Source organism: Heterodontus francisci, chromosome 18, assembly GCF_036365525.1.
Source record: "Heterodontus francisci isolate sHetFra1 chromosome 18, sHetFra1.hap1, whole genome shotgun sequence".
Classification (NCBI taxonomy): Eukaryota; Metazoa; Chordata; class Chondrichthyes; order Heterodontiformes; family Heterodontidae; genus Heterodontus; species Heterodontus francisci.
The window spans coordinates 47,557,719-47,579,280 of NC_090388.1; the positions used below are offsets into that span (position 1 = coordinate 47,557,719).

The window sequence follows — 21,562 nt, forward strand, 5'->3', positions numbered from 1 at the left end:
AGGTAAAGCTCAGACAATGAGGATGCTACATAGATAGAGAAAGTATCATGGGAAGGTATACCTATCTAGTTACCGTATATTTAATTTACTTTTCCCTTTAAAGTAGGACAAGGTGGAAACTGACAAATCACTGCTGGCCACAGAACTGATTAAGTGAGACCCATAGTATGAGGAATACATAGCACAAATTGTCTGCTAATCTAGTTGCACTATCACATGTAACGAAGCAGCCAGAAAACATTATAATCAGATTGCTGCAAGGAGACAGCATGGTCATAAAACAGGAAGAAACAGAATCCAGTCAGCAACCAAACAAGATCAGTGATAAAGCTACAAATCTGATAAAGCTACAAACCTGCCCCTCCAACTCAGTCAGCATCTTCTGGTCAAGTTGGTTCTTCTTTGTTGCACTAGGAAAATAAGCAGAAGTTTAAATGATTCCAGTAAACCATTTCTGCTTCCTTCAAATTCATGTGGGCTGAAAGACACTCAATATCTAGTTCAAAGAACATCTAATCGTCACCCATTACTGCTGACTAATGGGATATTGAAGATTTCATTCAGACTGCAAATAAAGAATTGCTTTGAGTTAGAAGCAATTCAGTCAATAATTCTTCCAAGACATTGCATATTTCCTGAATGAGCATGAATGAGCAGAATAAATTATATTACCTGCTCCGCGGCTGATTTGCTTGAGCAAATTGGATTAGTCGTACAGTATATATGCCTAGTTCATACTATGTAAGGCACCTGTTTAGATTGGACAGGGTGTGTAGTGCTCACAACTGGTACATACTAATTTCAAAGATAATAGAAATATAGGAACAGGAGTAGCCATTTAGCCTCACAAGCCTGTTCCACCATTCAATGAGATCATGGCTGATCTGCGACCTAGCTCCATATACCCACTTTTGCCCTATATTCCTTAATATCTTTTTTTTTTATATCTATGGTAAACAAAAATCTATCAATCTCAGATTTAAAATTAACAATTGATCTGGTATGAATTTCCATTTGCACCCTTTGTGTGTATAATTGTTTCCTAATTTTACTCCTGAAAAGGTCTGGCTCTAAATTTAGATGACGCTTCCTAGTCCTAGATTCCCCAACCAGCAGAAATAGTTTCTCTCTATTTACCTTATCTGTTTCCTTTAATATCTTGAAAACTTTGATCAAATCACCCCTCAACTATAGTTTGTGTAATCTTGCCTCATAATGTAACCCTTGGAGAGTCCAAGTATCATTCTGGTAAATCTATACTGCATTCCCTCCAAGGCCAAAATATCCTTCCTCAGGTGTGGTTCCCCAGAACTGCTCACAGGGCTTTGCATAGCTGAAGCATGACTTACACCCCCTTGTATTCTATTCTTCTAGACACAATCGCCAGAATTCCATTACCCTTTTGGATTATTTTCTGTACCTGTTCATGACATATTAATGATCGATGTACCTTAACCCAAAAATCTCTTAGGACCGCCACTATTTCTAGCTTTTCACCATTTAGAAAGTACCCTGTTTTATCCTTTTTAAGGTTGACAGTAAATTATCTTACATATGTCTTCACTTACTGCAGTTTTGCCCATTCACTTAGTCTATCAATATCTCTTTGTAATTTTATGCCTTCATCTACACTGCTTAGAATGCTGCCTATCTTTGTGTCATAGGCAAATTTAAATTTGTGGCTTTCTATCCTATCACCTAAGTCATTAATTAGCAGGGTGACTAGGTGAGGCCCCAACACAGAGACTTATGGGACACCACTAATCACATCTGCCTATTAGAGTATCTGCCTGTTATCCCTACTCTCTGTCTCTTGCCACATAACCAATTTCCTAACTAGGTCAATAATTTGCCTTCAATTGCATGAGCTTCATCTTTAGCCAATAGCCTATTGTGAGGGACTTTATCAAATTTTTTCTGGAAGTCCATATAAATAACATCCTTAGACATTCCCTTGTGCATTACTTTAGTCACCTCTTCAAAAAATTCAATCAGGTTCGTTAGGCATGACCTAATCTTTACAAATCCATGCTGGCTCTCTCTGATCAGCTGAAAATTTTCAAGGTGTTCAGTCATCCTATCTTTAATTATAGACTCCAGCAATTTACAAACAACAGATGTTAGGCTAATAAAAACAGAAAGTGCTGGAAAATCTCAGCAGGTCTGGCAGCATCTGTGGACAGAGAAGCAGAGTTAACGTTTCAGGTCAGTGACCCTTTTTCAGAACTGGCAGAAATAAGAAATGTAAAAGATTTTAAGCAAGTAAAATGGGGGCAAGAGATAACAAAAGAGAAGGTATTGATAGGACAAGGTCACAGAATAGCTGACCAGAAGGTCATGGAGCAAAGGCAAACAATATGCTAATAGTGTGCTGAAATACAAAGCATTAGTACAGATAGGGTGTTAATGGACTGAAAACTGAAAAGCCACAAGCACAAACATGAAAAAAAAAACAGTGGGTAAGCACAGTAGAAACAAACTGAACAGACTAAAATAAAATAAACACAAAAAATAAAAGAAATAAGAAAAAAGAAAAAATAACTAAAGATAAAAGTAAAATGGGGGGCCTGTCATGCTCTGAAATTATTGAACTCGATGTTCAGTCCAGCAGGCTGTAGTGTGCCTAATCGGTAAATGAGGTGCTGTTCCTCTAAGGCATCTTCCCCTCCCTTCTCCTATCAGCATTCCGAAGGGATCATTCCCTCCGCGACACCCTGGTCCACTCCTCCATTACCCCCACCACCTCGTCCCCTTCCCCTGCAATCGCAGGAAGTGTAATATCTGACCATTTACCTCTTCTCTCCTCACTATCCAAGGCCCTAAACACTCCTTTCAGGTGAAGCAGCAATTTACTTGTACTTCTTTCAATGTAGTACACTGTATTCACTGCTAACAATTTGGTCTCCTCTACATTGGGGAGACCAAACGGAGACTGGGTGACCGCTTTGCGGAATACCTCCGCTCAGTCCGAAAGCATGACCCCGAGCTTCCGGTTGCTGGCCATTTCAACACAACCCCCTGAACTCATGCTCACATCTCTGTCCTGGGATTGCTGCAGTGTTCCAGTGAACATCAACGCAAGCTCGGGGAACAGCACCTCATTTACCGATGAGGCACACTACAGCCTGCTGGACTGAATGTTTAAAAATGTTTAAAAATAAGGGGTCGTCCATTTATGACAGATGACAAGAAACTTTCTCTTTCAGAGGGTCGTGTGTCTTTGGAACACCCTTCCTCAAAAGGTGGTGGAAGGAGAGTCTTTAAACATTTTTAAGGCAGAGGTAGATAGATTCTTGACAAGCAAGGGGGTGAAAGGTTATTGGGGGTAAACGGGTATGTGGAGTCGAGGTTACAATCGGATCAGCCATGATCTTATTGAATGGCAGAACAGGCTCGAGGGGCCAAGTGGCCTACTCCTGCTCTTAATTCGTATGTTCATATGTTCCTATCACTTACAGTCAACCTTAATGAGATTGTGATCCTTATCTATCTTGGTAACAGCAATAAGAATCTATTTACCTATCTATCTATACTCATGTTGGGATAATTTCACCCTCATTACACATCTTTTCAAATACCAACCAGGCTCAAATAGTAATACTCTCTCTTCGGAGTCAGTATGTTGAGGATTCTAGACTCTCTCCAGGACTTGACTGCATAATCTAAGATGACAATGAAGTATTGCTTTGCTGGAGGTGTTCTTCTCAATGAGATGATAAACTAATACTCCATCTGCACATTCCTGGTGGATGTATAAGATCCCATGGCACTAATCAAAAGAATAGCAGTAATTTCTCCTGGTGTCCTAGCATTCCTTAACCATCACCACCATCAAAACAGATTATCTGCTGACTCATGCCATTTAATCTTTAGGAAATCTTGTTGTAGAATTGTTTACCTAAGTACTGATTGTGAAGTATTTTGGGATTTCCTGTTCAGATGTAATATTATTGCTTTTCATTCACTTTTCTTTTTCTTGTCCCATTTTCCTGCGATTAATTTTTACTGTTGCCAATTTTTGATGTAACTTCTTAATACATTTGCTGACATGCAAAAGTGAGCTTAAAAAAAACCCAACGAGAAATCATGAGTTGCTTTGACCAGCTCTGCCGAAGAGGCTCAAAATCCAAGGACAACAATAGTTTGAATTTAGCTTTTCGGCTTGTGATATCCTTTCAATATATGAGCACTAGGTTTGCAGTTCTCTCCTTTGTCTCCATCTCTGCTCATGCATAACTCTTGGAACATGCAATGTGCAGAAAAGGAAAGCATTTCTTGTACTGAGCATTAATCAATGAAGACATAGTAGAAAAGAAAAGCATATTCCAATTATACTACATACAGCAAAGATCTTACGTGTTACATTCAGCATGATCGGCATATGTTGCATATATTCAACACATCTTTCCTCATCTTTATATACTCCAATTTATCTATCTATTTTCCCATATACCCCAATTCACCTCCCTATCCTTATATCTCATGAATATCCCTAACTCCATATACTCCAGTACATGTTCCCTATAATCCATAAATTCCAGGGTATCTTTCCAAAATGCCCTGTGACAGCTAGTACCATGAAGGCACCTGAAGTTTTTTAAATCATTGCTGAAAGTGTTTTTTGAAGGATCTGAATGACAGTTTAAATCAAGGATACTATTCTTCTCACTTCTGAAGATTGTCCCTTTATGATGAGAATTATTACTGGGGAGCAAGCAGCAGTTATTAGGTATCCAGAATTAATTTTTATTTTCTCTGCAAATAAACACACCAGCAATTGCCAATTGTAGATATTTAACAACTCGATTTAAACTATTTACCAAATGAACTGAAAATGTTGACTTCATGGAAACAAGGTCAAGAAAAATTATTCCAAACCAGCTCACATCACTTGCCCCATTCCTGGAGTCCATTTTACATTTCTTGGACTACATGCACAGAATGAAACTTACTTTTCTTTGAGGTAGATAAGCTCCAGCTGTTTTTTCTCATTTGCATCTTCTGAAAACAATAAGAGACAGATAACGAAACTTGCATATGATAAAGGGATCTTCCTTAGCAAATTTAAAAGAAAAGGTTGATTCAATGGCTATGGGTTAAAGGTATTGTGCATGGTGGTATTGAATCAGACCAAATTTGATTCCCAGTCTGTAGGGCAGCTGTACAAAGGGACCTGGGCGTCCTCGTCAACAAGTCATTGAAAATTAAAATGCAGGTGCAGCAAGTAAATGGAAGGCTAATGTTATGTTAGCCTTTATCACAAGAGGATTTGAGTACAGGAGTAGAGAAGTCTTGCAATTGTATAGAACCTTGGTTAAACCGCACCTGAAGTATTGTGTGCAGTTTTGGTCCCCTTACCTTAGGAAGGATATTATTGCCATAGAGGGAGTGCAACAAAGGTTCACCAGACTTGTTCCCAGGATGGCAGGACTGTCCTATGAAGAGAGATTGGGGAAACTGGACCTGTATTCTCTAGAGTTTCGAAGAATGCGGGGTGATCTCATTGAAACCTACAAAATACTTAAAGGGATAGACAGGGTAGATGCAGCTAAGATATTTCCCCTGGTTGGGGAGTCTAGAAGCAGGGGACACAATTTCAAAATAAGGGGGAAGCTACTTAGGGCCAAGTTGAGGAGAAATTTCTTTACTCAGAGGGTTGCAAATCTTTGGAATTCTCTACCCCAGAGGGCTGTGAAAGCTCAGTTATTGAGTATGTTTAAAGCAGAGATTGACAGATTTCTAAATACCAATGACATAAAGGAATATGGAGAAATTGTGGTAAAAAGGTATTGAAGTGAATGATCAGTCATGATCATACTGAATGGTGGAGCAGGCTCAATGGGCTGAATGGCCTACTCCTGCTCCTATGTTCCTATTACTAATGTCAGCTGTAACAAAAACTGGGCTGCTACCAATGGCACTGAGCTCAGGAAAGGAAACAAGTTAGCCAAGGTATCCACTCCTGTTAGGACACCTACAAGCTGATTGATGATGACGATGCTATCTGGATCAGCCCATGGTCACAAAGTTTGATGACACTTAACTGTCCATGATCATTCATGAAGAATATTTGTTTGGATGAGGTACTGGAGGTTCACTTTGAGCTGTAACCCAAGCAGTTGGTGCATTTAGGAGAGGAAGGAGGAAAATGGGGTTGATTTTAACTTGCTCAAATTGGCTTTAACATGGTGTTTATGGCCCCATTAACACTGACAATAAGCCTGCTGTTTTTTTGAGAGGGGCATTCCACTGGGTGACTGTAGGGCCTCCCTGTTTCAGACAGTAATGTGTCCTTTAATGTGCAACTTAACTTAATGACCTCCACCAAAAAGTAAGGAGAAGGAACGATAAAAGGGAACAGAATTTGGATGGGATACTGAACATTCACTGAACATGTGCAATCAATGTAAGTTATTACCAACAAAGCTTATCGCAGTCAATTAATACACACCATAGTTTTGGGATCCTGAACTAGTGTAGGTATCTTCTACACTGTCTGTGTCCGTGATTACAGTTAATTCAACATCAGATTCCAGGCTGGTATTGATGAGCTGCTGCAGCACAGCTTCTGCAATCGGCATCACCATGGCAGTAGTGGAGGTATTACTGAGCCACATGGACAAGAACACTGTACAGCACATGAAGCCAAGCACCAACCTGTGAGTAAGAGAGGAGGTAAATACCTTGCAAGTAAACTTAGAACTCATCAAAGGGGTGACTAGAGGCTGATGTTGTGGCCTTGCCACTGAAGTTATTTAATGACAGGCCACCTCAGTCTGACATCCAAAAACAAAGTCAAAGCTGCCAAGATATTAATGGATAATAAAAGCAAAATACTGCGGATGCTGGAAATCTGAAATAAAAACAAGAAATGCTGAAACCACTCAGCAGGTCTGGCAGCATCTGTGAAAAGAGAAGCAGAGTTAACGTTTCGGGTTAGTGACCCTTCTTCGGAACTGACAAATATTAGAAAAGTCACAGGTTATAAGCAAGTGAGGTGGGGGTGGGGCAAGAGATAACAAAGGAGGACTAGATTGGACCAGGCCACATAGCTGACCAAAAGGTCATGGAGCAAAGGCAAACAATATGTTAATGGTGTGTTGAAAGACAAAGCATTAGTACAGATTAGGTGTTAATACACTGAATATTGAACAGCAGCAAGTGCAAACCTGAAAAAAAACAGTGGGTAAGCAAACTGAACAGTTCTTCCTTGTTTTTACATTCTTTTTTACATTTTTTACAATCTTTTTTTGCATTTATTTCATTTCATCTTAGTTTGAAAGACCTCCTTTGTTATCTCTTGCCCCACCTCCACCTCACTTGCTTATAACCTGTGACTTTTCTAATATTTGTCAGTTCCGAAGAAGGGTCACTGACCCGAAACGTTAACTCTGCTTCTCTTTTCACAGATGCTGCCAGACCTGCTGAGTGGTTTCAAGATATTAATGGCCCACTCCAGTGGCAAACTTGTGGTTAAGCAGGATTAAGTTTGTCAACTCCGAGGGTTGTTAATCCTGTCTCAAATTGGGAGAACAGGATCATTAGCATGTTGGAGATGGATGCATCCTCTACACCAGCCTTGACAGAGGCTAGGAATCCAGGAATGTCACAATTACTATTATGCCACTTTGATCCAGCAGAGATATACTTCACATCTGTCTTCACCCAAGAGAATGAGGATGCAGATATGGAACTTAGAGAGAGAGAGACTGTGAGGTTCTTGATCAAATTGTCATAGGGAGTGACAAGGTATTGGAAGTTTTGGAAGGCTTAAAAGTGGACAAATCTCCAGGTCTGGACGATTTGTGTCCCAGGATGCTGTGGGAGGCGAGGGTGGAGATTGCAGGGGCTCTGACTCTAATTTTTAATTCCTCTCTGGCCACGGGGGAGGTGCCAGAGTACTGGAGAACAGCTAATGTGGTCCCACTATTTAAGAAAGGTTGTGGAGATAGTCCAGGGAACTACAGACCAGTGAGTCTCACGTCAGTGGTAGGGAAACTATTGGAGAAAATTCTGAAGGAGAGAATCTATCTCCACTTGGAGAGGCAAAATTTGATTAGGAATAGTCAGCATGGCTTTGTCAGAGGGAGGTCATGCCTAACAAATTTGATTGAATTTTTTGAGCATGTGACCAGGTGTGTAGATGAGGGTAGTGCAGTTGATGTAGTTTACATGGATTTCAGCAAAGCCTTTGACAAGGTCCCACATGGGAGACTTATCAAGAAAGCAAATGCACATGGGATACAAGGTAACTTGATAAGGTGGATGCAAAATTGGCTTAGCTGTAGGAGACAGAGAGTGATGTCAGACGGCTGTTTTAGTGAAGCCAGTGTTCAGTGGCGTACCACAGGGATCTGTGCTGAGTCCCCTATTGTTTGTCATTTATATAAACGACATAGATGACTATGTGGGGGGTAGGATCAGTAAGTTCGCGGATGACACAAAGATTGGCCGAGTGGTTAACAGTGAGGTGGAGTGTCTTAGGTTACAAGAAGATATAGACGGGATGGTCAAATGGGCAGAGAAGTGGTAGATGGAATTTAATGCTGAAAAGTGTGAGGTGATAGACTTTGGAAGCAGTAATATGACACGGAAGTATTCAATGAATAGCCTGACACTGGGAAGTTCCGAGGAACAAAGGGACCTTCCATGTTTGTTCATAGATCTCTGAAGGCAGAAGGGCAGGTTAATAGGGTGGTGAAAAAGGGATATGGGACACTTGCCTTTATCAATCGAGGCATAAATTACAAAAGCAGGGAGGTCATGTTGGAGTTGTACAGAACTTTGGTAAGGCCACAACTGGAGTACTGTGTGCAATTCTGGTCGCCACATTATAGGAATGATGTGATTGCATTGGAGGGGGTGCAGAGATGATTCACCAGGATGTTGCCTGGGATGGAACATTTAAGCTATGAAGAGAGGTTGGATAGGCTTGGGTTGTTTTCGCTGGAGCAGAGAAGACTGAGGGATGACCTGATCGAGGTGTACAAGATTATGAGGGGCATAGACAGGGTGGATAGGGAGCAGCTGTTCCCCTTAGTTGAAGGGTCAGTTACGAGGGGTCACAAGTTTAAGGTGAGGGGCGGGAGGTTTAAGGGGGATTTGAGGAAGAACTTTTTTACTCAGAGGGTGATGACAGTCTGGAATGCCCTGCCTGGGAGGGTGGTAGAGGCAGGTTGCCTCACATCCTTTAAAAAGTACCTGGATGAGCACTTGGCATGTCATAACATTCAAGGCTATGGGACAAGTGCTGGCAAATGGGATTAGGTAGACAGGTCAGGTGTCTTTAATGCATTGGTGCAGACTCGATGGGCCGAAGGGCCTCTTCTGCACTGTATTATTCTGTGATTCTGAGATGAGTCGGGGAGGTTGAACACAAAAGGAGCTGCACAGCTTTTCAACTCCCAAAGGAATAATCAGCTCTCTGTGTAAGATAATCAACCCATTCCAGGGTTGTTTACCTTTTCCTTTAGCCATTTTAGTACCTTTCGAAGGCTTATCATGGAACCTATGCATACCGTCTGCAAGTGTACTTTAAAAAAAAAACAAACACCTCATTTTCTTATGCTTATGTTTAAGGCTGTTTTGGTCTCAGTGTTTTTGAATCAGTCAATTCTCTATGTCAACACATAAACCGACCCATCCCCTGACCTATTGCTCTGACCCTTTAACGTTTCCTCCCTTCCCCTGGGTTTCAATTTGATTTTTATCCTCACATCCCCAGGTCTGTCCCTGAAATCTCCATTATACACTCATTTTTTTTTCTTTGGCCTCCTTATCTCGAGAGACAATGGATAAGCGCCTGGAGGTGGTCAGTGGTTTGTGAAGCAGCGCCTGGAGTGGCTATAAAGGCCAATTCTAGAGTGACAGGCTCTTCCACAGGTGCTGCAGAGAAATTTGTTTGTCGGGGCTGTTACACAGTTGGCTCTCCCCTTGCGCCTCTGTCTTTTTTGCTGCCAACTACTAAGTCTCTTCGACTCGCCACACTTTAGCCCCGCCTTTATGGCTGCCCGCCAGCTCTGGCGGACGCTGGCAACTGACTCCCACGACTTGTGATCAATGTCACAGGATTTCATGTCGCGTTTGCAGACGTCTTTAAAGCGGATATACACTAATATGAGTACAATAAATATATAAATAGTCATTTGGTAGTGCAGAACTTGAGCATTGCTGAAATAGAGACATGTTGTCGAAGATTTTTGTCTTGCACTCATCAGGACAATGGAAAGGATACCAATGCAAGGGAAAACAACAACTTTATACTGTATGAGAAGAGAGTGCTGATTGGTTGCCAAGTGAACTCTGATTGGTAGACGCGTTGCCATGGAGAATGCACCAGTTTACAGTGACTGACAGTTAACTGCCAAGCTTTGTTTGAAATTTAAACCAGGCAGCTTGACTCTGATTGGTCAAGGCATTGCCCTGAAGAATGAACCAGCGAATGGCTGTCACTTACTTTGTTTAGCTAAAACAGGTGCAATGTTTGTACATGTTCTTTCTGTCTGCAAAGAACAAGGCCCTGTGTATAATATATATATAGCTTCCTGTACGTGCAAATGTGCCACACCTCGAACCATACTGACAATCAAGGTTGTCAGCGTAATTATTCGAAAATCATTTAGCAAATGTTGTCCAATCGCGGAATCACATCTAATGTTGGACACTGTGTTTTGAGTTTTGCAAGCACGGGCTGGTAGTGCACAGCCTGTACCTTGCCCGTTGCGAACAGCGGTAGGGACATGTTTGATGTGATCCGCAAGTCTTTGGGACGTGCAGTCTATACACCTGGCTTCACACTCAGCAATACTCAAATATATCACTGTATACATATTTTAAAAGAAACATATTATTGTGAGTGGGCAGAGAGATACAAGTTTTTGGGGTTTTTTGTTCTTGGGATATGAGCTTTGCTGGCAGGGTCAACATTTATTGCCCATCCATAATAGCCCTTGAGAAGGCGGTGGAGAGCTAGCTTCTTGAACTGCTGCAGTCCATGTGTTATAGGTACACCCACAGGGCTGTTAAGGAGAGAATTCTCGGATTTTGACCCAGCAATAGCAAAGCAAGGGCCATATAGCCCCTTCTGTCAGGATGGTGTGTGAGTTGGAGGAGAATTGCATGTGGTGGTGTTCCCATGCACCTATTGCCCTTGTCCTTGCTTCTTGGTGGTAGAGCTTGCGGGTTTAGAAGGTGCTGTCGAAGGGGCCTTGGCGAGTTGCCAGGACAGGGAATCAAATGAAAGCCATATGGTTGCCTATTAACTGCAAATGTTCTTCGATTTTGGGTTTCATGAGGGTGCAGTGCCTCTCATTACCACTGGAGGTCTTCACATACTTTGAAAGTATGCTTCAATGGTTCATAAATTGCTGTCAAAATAATGGTGAGGCGAATGGTGCTGACCGTTAGTTATGTGCAGATGCTGCAGCAACTTCAGCTGAGGGCAGATGCTCGGTTAAACGAGGAAGTTTAAAATTGCTGCCGGAGATGCGCCACTCCACCGGCATCTCGCCATTAGGCTCACCATTGAAATGCACTGAGCAGCATGAAGTTACTATATTTCCATTGTAGATGTGAACTAATCTCACCACCGTAAGTTAGAGTGTGTCTGAAGTGATATAACGAGCCTGTCTTGGAGCCATTTAAGGCATGGCTTAGCTGTCAGAGATTCTATTAATGATCTGCTGATTGTTAATTACTGCCAATGAACTTCTCTGGCACCAAAGGTTAACTATTACAAGTATGGAGTTTCATTCCTTCAGGTTTTGATTGTTGTTAGACATTTTAAGAATGTAAACTTTAAAATTAAATCGTCTTTTTTACTTTTCTGTTCTATCTCTTCTTTCTCACTCCTAATCCAATCTCTTCCTCTCTATTTCTCTTTTTGTACCTGATTTAAAATTCACCCACTTTAATTTACACTTTCTTCTCAGTCCTTAATTTCATAATTTTCAATTTGATTGGTTAAGGAGATACACAGTTGTTTTCCCTGTTCACAAAGGCCTCAGATGCCCTGTTTCCATCATTGTGACATTATCAGCTCACACTTCCAGCCAATTGCCACCCAAAACATCATCAAAATGAAACAGGCAGAGGAAGGTCTAACTGCAGATGCTGTTCATTGCCCTACAAATTATGAGTCAACGTTGCTGGACAGCAAGGCAGCAAATGAGATTAAGAAAGCACGATCTTCCAGACAAGGTATATCACGGACTAATTATCATTGATGGTGAACAAAAAAGCTTAACCAATGGAATATTTCAAACTGGTGCAGATTTAAGTCGTTGACAAAGGACAAATGCATCAGAAATGCTGGAAATACTCAGCAGGTCAGGTAGAAACTGTGGAGAGAGAAACAGTGTTAATGGTTCTGGTTTCCTGGTCAGCGGTGAAGCGACAATGTTCGCCGCTGACCTCAAAGAAAGTTGCCCACAAAGATCCAGCCATCTCTGTGACGTAGATATTCCCTTTTCCGACATTAGTTTGAATCTGGTGGCAAGTCAAGGGGTTCTCCAAGCATCCAGCCGCAGTGATGTCATCAAGCAAGGTAAGCAGCCAATCACATTAACACATTCTTACAGAGAGCAAAGCAGGAAGCAAAATGCACTGATTATCCTTCATTTTTAATTAAATTTTCCAGACAGCAAAATGAATGATTGGGACATGTACATTGGATTAGGGTAGAAGCTGAAATATCATAACAAACTCCAAAAAAGTGAATTTCTTTTTGTAATCATAATAGAGAATTTGACATTACAGAAATATAAAATTAGTTTTCCTGCGCCAGAATTTTCAGCAGTAATTATATACACCGTTAAAAGTCCAATTACATCTCATTCAACAATGTGTGACTTTTTCAATGTTTTTACAGTGAGACTAAGGGCTCCATTTTATTGGCTCGCTGCTGTTCTCAGCGGCGAGCTTGAAAGAAGGCACAGCGCACGCACGACATGTGCACCGCTGAGCCCCTGCATTATTTCACACAGGGACCCATTTAAAAGGAGAGGGCAGAACGCCCACCCCCGATGATGTAGAGGGGGCAGCTGCTCCATCCCCGGCAATGGCATCCGGCGCCACTGCGCAGGCGTCGGTGCCACTTTTAAAGGGCTTCAAGCTCTTACCGGCAATTTAAAATTTTAAAGAGAACAGAACTTTTAATTTAAATAAAAACAGTCAATTAAACATTAAAGCCCCTCTTGCACCCTCACCCCCAACGAACAAACAAGATATTTATTTTCTTCTCCCCGCCACCCGAAAAAGACATTTTTGCCGATACCGACCTTTCACCCCAAAACTTTAAATCTTTGCCTTTCAACCCCTTCCCACCATCCTCTCAGCCAATGGAAACAGTTTTCCCTGCTTGCCCCGCCCCCCCCCCACACCCTGAAGATTTCTCTCCTCCCCCCTGTCCACCCACTCTGTGAGTGGAGTTCCGAAGGCGCGGGAGTTCTGGCCAGCAGCTGGAATATCGGCGTCGGATGACCATCGCTACCAGGGAAGTCATTATTCTTTAATTGTAATATCCTTCGCATATTCATATGAAGGCTCTGCCGCCAAGCAGCGGCGGGGGCAGGGAGGGGGGGGGGTGCTGGTGGAGGGAGGTGCCTCACCAAGGCCTCGTCACCACCGGTACAATGCAGCGGGACCTTCTTGGCATCAGGGGTCATGGAGCGCCTCTCCTGGATTAATGTTCCAGGCCCCACCCCCGCCACAACACCTGACGCCAGAGGACTGGTAAAATTCAGGCCTAATAGTATAAAAGAGGAATTTTTCATCAATTCAGTGATTTCTATTTGATTGCAGTCCATGGGGGGGTCTTCAACAGCATACCCTATGGGTAGGCATAGAATCAATGACAGCAACTTCTGGATTTTCATGGTTATCATTCGCGCCCCACAAATGGTGGGCAATGACCATCTCAAACAAGAGAGAATCTCAGCATCTCCCCTTGTTGTTCAATGGCATTACCATCACTGAATATCCCACCATCAACATCCTGGGGATTACCATTGACCAGAAACTGAACTGGACCAGCTACATAAATGCTGTGGCTACAAGAGGAGGTCAGAGGCTGGGAATTCTGTACCTCATGACTCCCCAATGCCTATCCATCATTTACAAGGCACATGTCAGGAGTGTGATGGAATACTCTCTACTTGCCTGGAATGGGTGCAGCTCCAAAAATACTCAAGAAGTTTGACACCATCCAGGACAAAGCAGCCTGCTTCATTGACACCCCATCCACCACCTTCAACATTCACTCCCTCTACCACCGACGCACAGTAGCAGCAGTATGTACCATATACAAGATGCACTGTAGCAACTCACCAAAGCTCCTTCGATAGCACCTTCCAAACCCACAATCTCTACCACCTAGAAGGACAAGGGCAGCAGATGCATGGAAACACCAGCACCCGCAAGTTCCCCTCCAATATGCACACCAACCTGACTTGGAAATTTATCGTCGTTCCTTCACTGTCGCTGGGTCAAAATCCTGTAACTCCCATCACTGTTATGTACCTACACCCCAAGGACTGCAATGGTTCAAGAAGGCAGCTCACCACCTTCTCAAGGGTAATTAGGGATGGGCAACAAATGCTGACCTAGCCAGTGATGCCCACATCCCACGAACAAATAAAAAATAACTGTGCATGTGCAGACAACGGAATTTGCTTTCAATTTCAGAGGAGTAATGAAGGTGAAGGTTGACAGTTTCACCATCATTACTGCTGCAAATACCAGGGCAACGTTTCCGGTTGATGACCTTTCGTCAGCGTCCTGATGATGATTTCTCTCTCCACAGATACTGCCAGTCCTATGAGTATTTCCAGCATTTTCTGTTTTTATTTAAATAGCTGATAGTTGGCGGTACTTGGCGATAGGCTTGTCAGCTGAAGGTATAATTCCATACCTTGGTGTCTCCAGTGGACAGTTGCTCTCAAAGGCCACAGGTTGGAGAATCAGAACTACAGTAATGTTACTTTGTATCTTACCTGCGCTCCTTGAGTAGAACTTACCTGCTGGGAGTGTGGATTTTTCTCCTCTATTAGTATAGTCGATTAGTTATTATTGTAGATGTACTATAAACTGATGATGCCAGGACACTTGAGACAAAAGCTTCCTAAGCAATTAATTGCTGCCAAGGAAAAGTCAACAAGGAAACTGGACAAACAGCCTCAAAACACAGAAAGAGGTCTTCTAGCAGCACTCTTTAATTGCACCTTGCATAAACACAGCCCTTAGTAACCCATGGTTATTCTATATGGGCAGATTTAAGGCTTAATGCTGGCCTGGCAAAAACTCCAGGAAAATAGATGAATGTCTCGTTCATTATCTGGGCCTCCATTAAATGATATAATAGAGAAAGTAGTAAGAGTTTCCAGGCCACTTAAAAACCTGACCGTAAAATTAAATAGGATACTAAATAGACGATGATCCAACATAACCGAGCTCTGCCCATATTTTTATACGTTCGGGTCACTTTTGGCCATTTATTGGGTATACCTAATTGGGAAATCTATTCTTCATTGAACTTTGAAGGTGGCACTCAAATAAAACCTAGACTGCAGCCTTGCTTTGATGCTCTTGCCCTTATTCAGAACAGATCCGAGCCTGCAGTTATACTCACATGCCCGGTTTGGCACCTGCTAACATCACCATACGGAGGGCTATCCTCTTGTGCAAGTTCCACTTCTCAATGGAAGCAGCCAGGCAGATAACACCAATCAGCAGTAAGGTAGTGTCCTTGAAGTACTCTGAAGCAACCTGCACAAAGCACACACAAATAATGAGCTCTGGAACTTAAGAAAATCGGCACCTTCTATGATACAACATGGGCCATTATGCTGAGAGTACTCACACTATAACATAACACACTGAAGAATCAGAACTTGTTGCACAGTGCTGTGCATCATCCTGACTGCTGCCCACAAAGACATTAATCATACTGACAGTCCCTGCACAGCAACTCTGATTGCAATACATTGAAATGCCAGCATTCATCATCATACAATACAGTGTAACATACTGAAAGGCCTGACACAGATATACTGACTGTGATGTGGCGAACAGCCATATCTTCTATTGTATCACATAAGGCTGATTTTCACCATTCCCATTTGGTGGTATCTTGGGTGGGAACAGTTAAAAATGAGCAGGTTACTTGCCCGGTTGAAACTTAAACGTTTCATGCCATTTGCCAATTTGAAGGGTTCTGCAGGGTTATGAAGCGCTCATACATTTATGAAAATTAAGAGTCCTATAACGTCACAGGGATCACAATTGCATTTTAATTGGGGCCGGAGAGAAGCCACTGTGGAGTTCCCTGCCAGGCTGAAGCAGGTTTGTAAACAGAAGAGGCCTCCAAGTTAAGTGCAAAACTTTCCTCCATAGTGTAGGGATTTGCAGCAGTGCTTGGAAAACTGTATCTCTCCATATCTCAGTAACCTCCACCAGACCTAGCTTAGACATGCAATTAAAGGAGAGGGGGATAAAGGATTATGGACACATGGCATTAGGACTATTGTGCCAAGGATACAAACCAATGCAGACTAGCGTGGCCAATTTACCTATTTCAATGCTGTAATTTCTAAGTAATTCTGTCTAAGTTACACTACAAGATTCCTCCTGATGGTTTGTTGTCACTGGAGGCAGTTCTCTCATATAAAGGAGGTATAATTGAGACAGAGGCCCCATTACTTACACAGAGACAGGGAGGGTATAGAGGAGCGTGATGGCACTCTTAATGGCAGGGCCTCATTATCATGCTGTAGGGTCACCTCTCACCTGGCAACCGGCCATATTGACAGCCTGGCTGGGGGCAGGAGATAACACTGGCATCAGGAGGCCATGACTGGGGACAAACACTGGCTCAAGAAGAAAGCATTAGCTCTGGACCGCAATCGGAAGAGCTGAGGGGAGACTGAAGGCTTCCTTGAGAGGCCTGGGCCTCCTGGCCCACAAGGAGTGCTAAAAGAGCCACTTACCTTGGGGGCCCAGCAGCTCCCATCTCAGATCAGTGGCTCATAAATCCGGCTGCTCCCTCACATACTGGGAAATTTAAGTTGCAGCGCTGATGAGGTCATCAACCCGGAGTTTCCACTAGGTTGCACTGGTGTTACGACCGAGGTGGGAGGAGTGCACTGTTCGTTCTGGTCCCACGTCTCCACAGATCACAACATATATTTAAATTTTCCCACTTACCAATAAGGTCAATCATATAGTCTATTTTCCCCAGAATAAAACACACCAACCAGGGCCGGAATTTTATGCCACCCCAAAGAATGGGATGGTGGCGGGTGGCGTAAAATGGAGCGGGAGGCTCCAGGGGCCCTTCCCAACTCGCTCCTGCCTCCACCTCCACTTTACGCAGGGCGGCGGGGGTGTAAAACAGCCCGCCTGCCCCAGGCCAATCAAGGCCCCTCAGTGCCCACTTAACAGCCACTTAAGGGCCTTTGCCCACCTCCACAGGGATTTTACCCGTAGCAGGTCGGACGGCTGAGGACTGAGAGAAGCCGCCTGACAAAACCAGGTGGCTCTTGAATGTCACGGGAGGGCCCTCATGATTGGGCACCCTGTGTCTGATGAAGGACTGCCCCTGCTACCCCAACCACCATGAAAACCCAACACGACCCCCTTCCCCCCAATCGACCACCCTTGCCTCACCGGGGCCCGACCGACTGCCCCCGGCAAGGCAACCAAAACTTACTTTGCTCCAGGCTCCCCAACATCTTTTCTTGATGCTAGGCTGTAGTCCCAGAAGTGGTCACCGCTCCCGGTGGCACTGCTGGGACTAAGAGCTGCTGGCCCGCTGATTGGCTGGCAGCTCTATTGGGTGGGACTTCCTACCTCAAGTGGGTGGAAGTCCCGCCTCGCACCAATTGAAGCCCAGCGACCTGAAAACTATGGGTCGGATCCCCAGGTGAGGCGGAAGCAGGTTCGCCACCAACTTTTCAGTTGGTGGCCGACTCCCTTCCGCCTAGCATTAAATCCCGGCCCAGGTTTCTTTAATAAACAACGAAATTATCAGTTTATTATAAAACAAGTCTTAACCGGTAGTGAAGTAAAGCATAAACACACATACTGAAATATTAAAGGTCCCTTTTTACCTTAGCCCCTCACACACACAAACACAGGTTAACCGGAATAAATAAAGGGATTTTTGTTTTTAGAGCTATATTATAGAAAAAAACACTTGGGCTGAATACTTGCTTATTCTTGAAGAAACAGCAGATGATATATGTTGTGTTGCAAAACTGGCATACAGTCTGGCCTCTGAGTACATGTAGACAGGTGACTGGGATCTTTTAGATCAGTTCTTTTCAGGCGGCGTTGAGAATTAATTTCTGATGAAGGGTCACTGACCTGAAATGTTAACTTTGCTTCTCTCTCCACAGATGCTGCCAGACCTGCTGAGTATTTCTAACGTTTCTTGTTTTTATTTGAGAATTAATTTAAAAAGCTTTTCTTCAAAGACCGGAGATGAGATGAGTTGACACAGTGGACTTCTCAGGGTCTTTTAGCAAGGTGCTGGAAAGCTGAGCTGGGTTGTGGTCTTTTCTCCTTCCTTGAGAATTCTCTTCTCTACTTGGAAGTTTTCTCCCTTTGTATACATTTCAATACCAACTCAAAACAATTCAAAAGTGAAACCGACAACCAGAGGTCAACCTTTTGACCTCCAACAATCTTGACCTATCACTTCTTGGAAACAACTTGTCCAGGTGTCCAAAGTTCGCTGTTGTTTATTTGAGCTGGAAGTCTGATAGTTTCCCAGAAAGGCTTGTTTTCCTCACAAGACCTCTCGGTGTCCCTTTTAAAAAACATTTCCAGGGACTGTTTTTCAAAGTCAAATGGCCTTTACATGACCCCCTCTGAAAACCCCAAGGTTTAACATTTCTTCAATCTTTCAAAAATGAATCCTCAAAAAATATATTTAACAAAACACAGAGGCACTTTCATAACATTGTTTTTTTCAGTGCAATTCGTTCAAAATCAGACAATGCTAAGCTGTATCAGTAAAACTGTACCATGTTACCACTCTTAAATACATCAAGGAATATCTTCTAATGCAAAATAAAATTATGTTCTAAAATACTGCCAGATTGCAATGATTCATGGACAATTAAATGTTTGTGATTAAGCAAATGAATTTGGGAAACTAGTGCAATTTTGCGTGTAATTTGCACGCGGATTGTCAATGGCGCCTAAAATAGAAACACTACCCTAACACTAATGGAACTGGAAGTTTTTCTATTTTTAATGTAAATCATTCTAATGCCATAAAGATGTATTTAAAGATGCAGCACGTCTCAGATCTCAATGAGGAGAAATATTTTTTAAAAATTCCTGAAAGAAATGGTTCTAAAACACCAGAAGTATGACTTTGGGTCACGTTACACACAAAATTACATTGCATTCAGAACTGGTATAAATTCAGGAAAATTTGTGGGCACTGCAATTTTCCATAGAGCAGAGCTAAGGTCATATTGGGCAGAGGGTTTTGGTGGAGATTTTGCAGTGTAAAAGATCAAGTAGATTCAGGTATACCGTAAAACATAGGTGCAAATAACTAATGCCCGGATTTCCTTGATCTTTTGTACCAAAAAGTAGCATTATAGTGTACTCACGCACAAGTATTCAGGAAGTTCCGGGCATGTCTTCCTAGAGCACTGTTAAAGGTATGGGTATGCGACCATGAAAGGGATTGCCGGAAGTGCCACCAAAATGGTAAATATTTCCTTCTGTACAGCCTGTGGGAGAAAATGTGCACTTCCTGGCTCCTGCCTTTTTCAATTTGGCAGTCAAACAGTGCATTGGAGCATGTTTCCCTCTCATTTAATACAGGAATGGACTGATATATTCAGCTGAATTTGAGTGAAGATGTTTGACATACTCCTAAACTTTCTGTGGAAATGCTAGTACCTGAAGTTTAAGCTCTTTCCGGCGTTCAAATGTTAGCTCATTAGCAAAGAGGCAAAGATAACTTATCCCACAGTTCAACAAGTCAGACCAGTGGAGAAAGGTTCTCACCCAATAAGTATGATCGCCTTTTTGCTAGATGAACCCCCAGAAGTAGAAGCTACTAAGAATGCACTTTGTATTGTTTGGTCACAGTTGAGCATACATGTTAAATGCTGAGCAGACATGTGGTGATGAATAACTCATTACCTCAATGACAAGTGATGTGATTTTAAAGAGGGAACTTTAGCCCTGTCTCTGACGCATTGATCACAGAAATGAAGTTACAAATTGACTTTTATCACTTGAGGGATTTTACTTACAATTTAGTTTTTATTTAAAAAGTAACATTTTAAGTGACATGCTGTGCTCTCCACATGTTGTGACAGAGCAATTGACCTCCAGACGAACTGTCACAGGGAAATCTCAAGCAAAAGAACAGGAGGTTTTCCACAATAATCTTTTTCCCCCTGTTTTTCCATTTTACTTCCCTTCTCTCCTTAAAATGCAGGTGGGGTGGGGGTGGTGGCAGAGGGGGTGGAATTTAACTCTCCCTTCTGGGTGGCAACAGAGCAGGTGAGCAGTTAGAATGGAGCAGTACCATTTTCCACTCTGTGAACTGAGTGCCCTTAATAATGCTTCCAATCAGCCTCTGAAACCAATCCCGTGAGATTTTATTCAGTGGGTTCGCCACTGTTTAGGATCTCCAATTTTTCATGTCATATAGGCATGGGGGTTCTAATGACATCATAGGAGCCCAATTTGGATGCATTCATGAGATGCCTTAAGCAAACATCATGATTCAAGAAACGAGGGGAGAAACTCGAGTGGGAATAAGGTGGTAAATTTTGAGAGGCTATTTTAACTATATGAACTGGCTGGGCAACAGGAGACAGAGAGTAGCAGTGGAAGGGAGTTTCTCAAAATGGAGACGTGTGACCAGTGGTGTTCCACAGGGATCCGTGCTGGGACCACTGTTGTTTGTGATATACATAAATGATTTGGAGGAAAGTATAGGTGGTCTGATTAGCAAGTTTGCAGATGACACTAAGATTGGTGGAGTAGCAGATAGTGAAGGGGACTGTCAGAGAATACAGCAGAATATAGATAGATTGGAGAGTTGGGCAGAGAAATGGCAGATGGAGTTCAATCCGGGCAAATGCGAGGTGATGCATTTTGGAAGATCCAATTCAAGAGTGAACTATACAATAAATGGAAAAGTCCTGGGGAAAATTGATGTACAGGGAGATTTGGGTGTTCAGGTCCATTGTTCCCTGAAGGTGGCAACGCAGGTAAATAGAGTGGTCAAGAAGGCATACGGCATGCTTTCCTTCATCGGACGGGGTATTGAGTACAAGAGTTGGCAGGTCATTTTACAGTTGTATAAGACTTTGGTTCGGCCACATTTGGAATACTGCGTGCAGCTCTGGTCGCCACATTACCAAAAGGATGTAGATGCTTTGGAGAGGGTGCAGAGGATGTTCACCAGGATGTTGCCTGGTATGGAGGGTGCTAGCTATGAAGAGAGGTTGAGTAGATTAGGATTATTTTCATTAGAAAGACGGAGGTTGAGGGGGGACCTGATTGAGGTGTACAAAATCATGAGAGG

The 21,562-nt window shown here is 42.8% G+C and overlaps 1 protein-coding gene across 2 annotated transcripts in view; it reads right to left on the bottom strand.

Moving 5' to 3' along the window:
* LOC137379600 (solute carrier family 13 member 4-like) overlaps positions 1 to 21,562 on the bottom strand; it is a 136,673-nt gene that overhangs the window by 42,918 nt on the left and 72,193 nt on the right. For both annotated transcript variants that reach the window (XM_068050665.1, XM_068050664.1), the window contains 4 exons: positions 15,626 to 15,762; positions 6,452 to 6,657; positions 4,953 to 5,001; positions 356 to 410 (listed from right to left, as the gene is read on the bottom strand). In XM_068050665.1, coding sequence (XP_067906766.1) covers positions 356 to 410; positions 4,953 to 5,001; positions 6,452 to 6,657; positions 15,626 to 15,762 — 447 coding nt within the window. The remainder of the gene's footprint in view (positions 1 to 355; positions 411 to 4,952; positions 5,002 to 6,451; positions 6,658 to 15,625; positions 15,763 to 21,562) is intronic.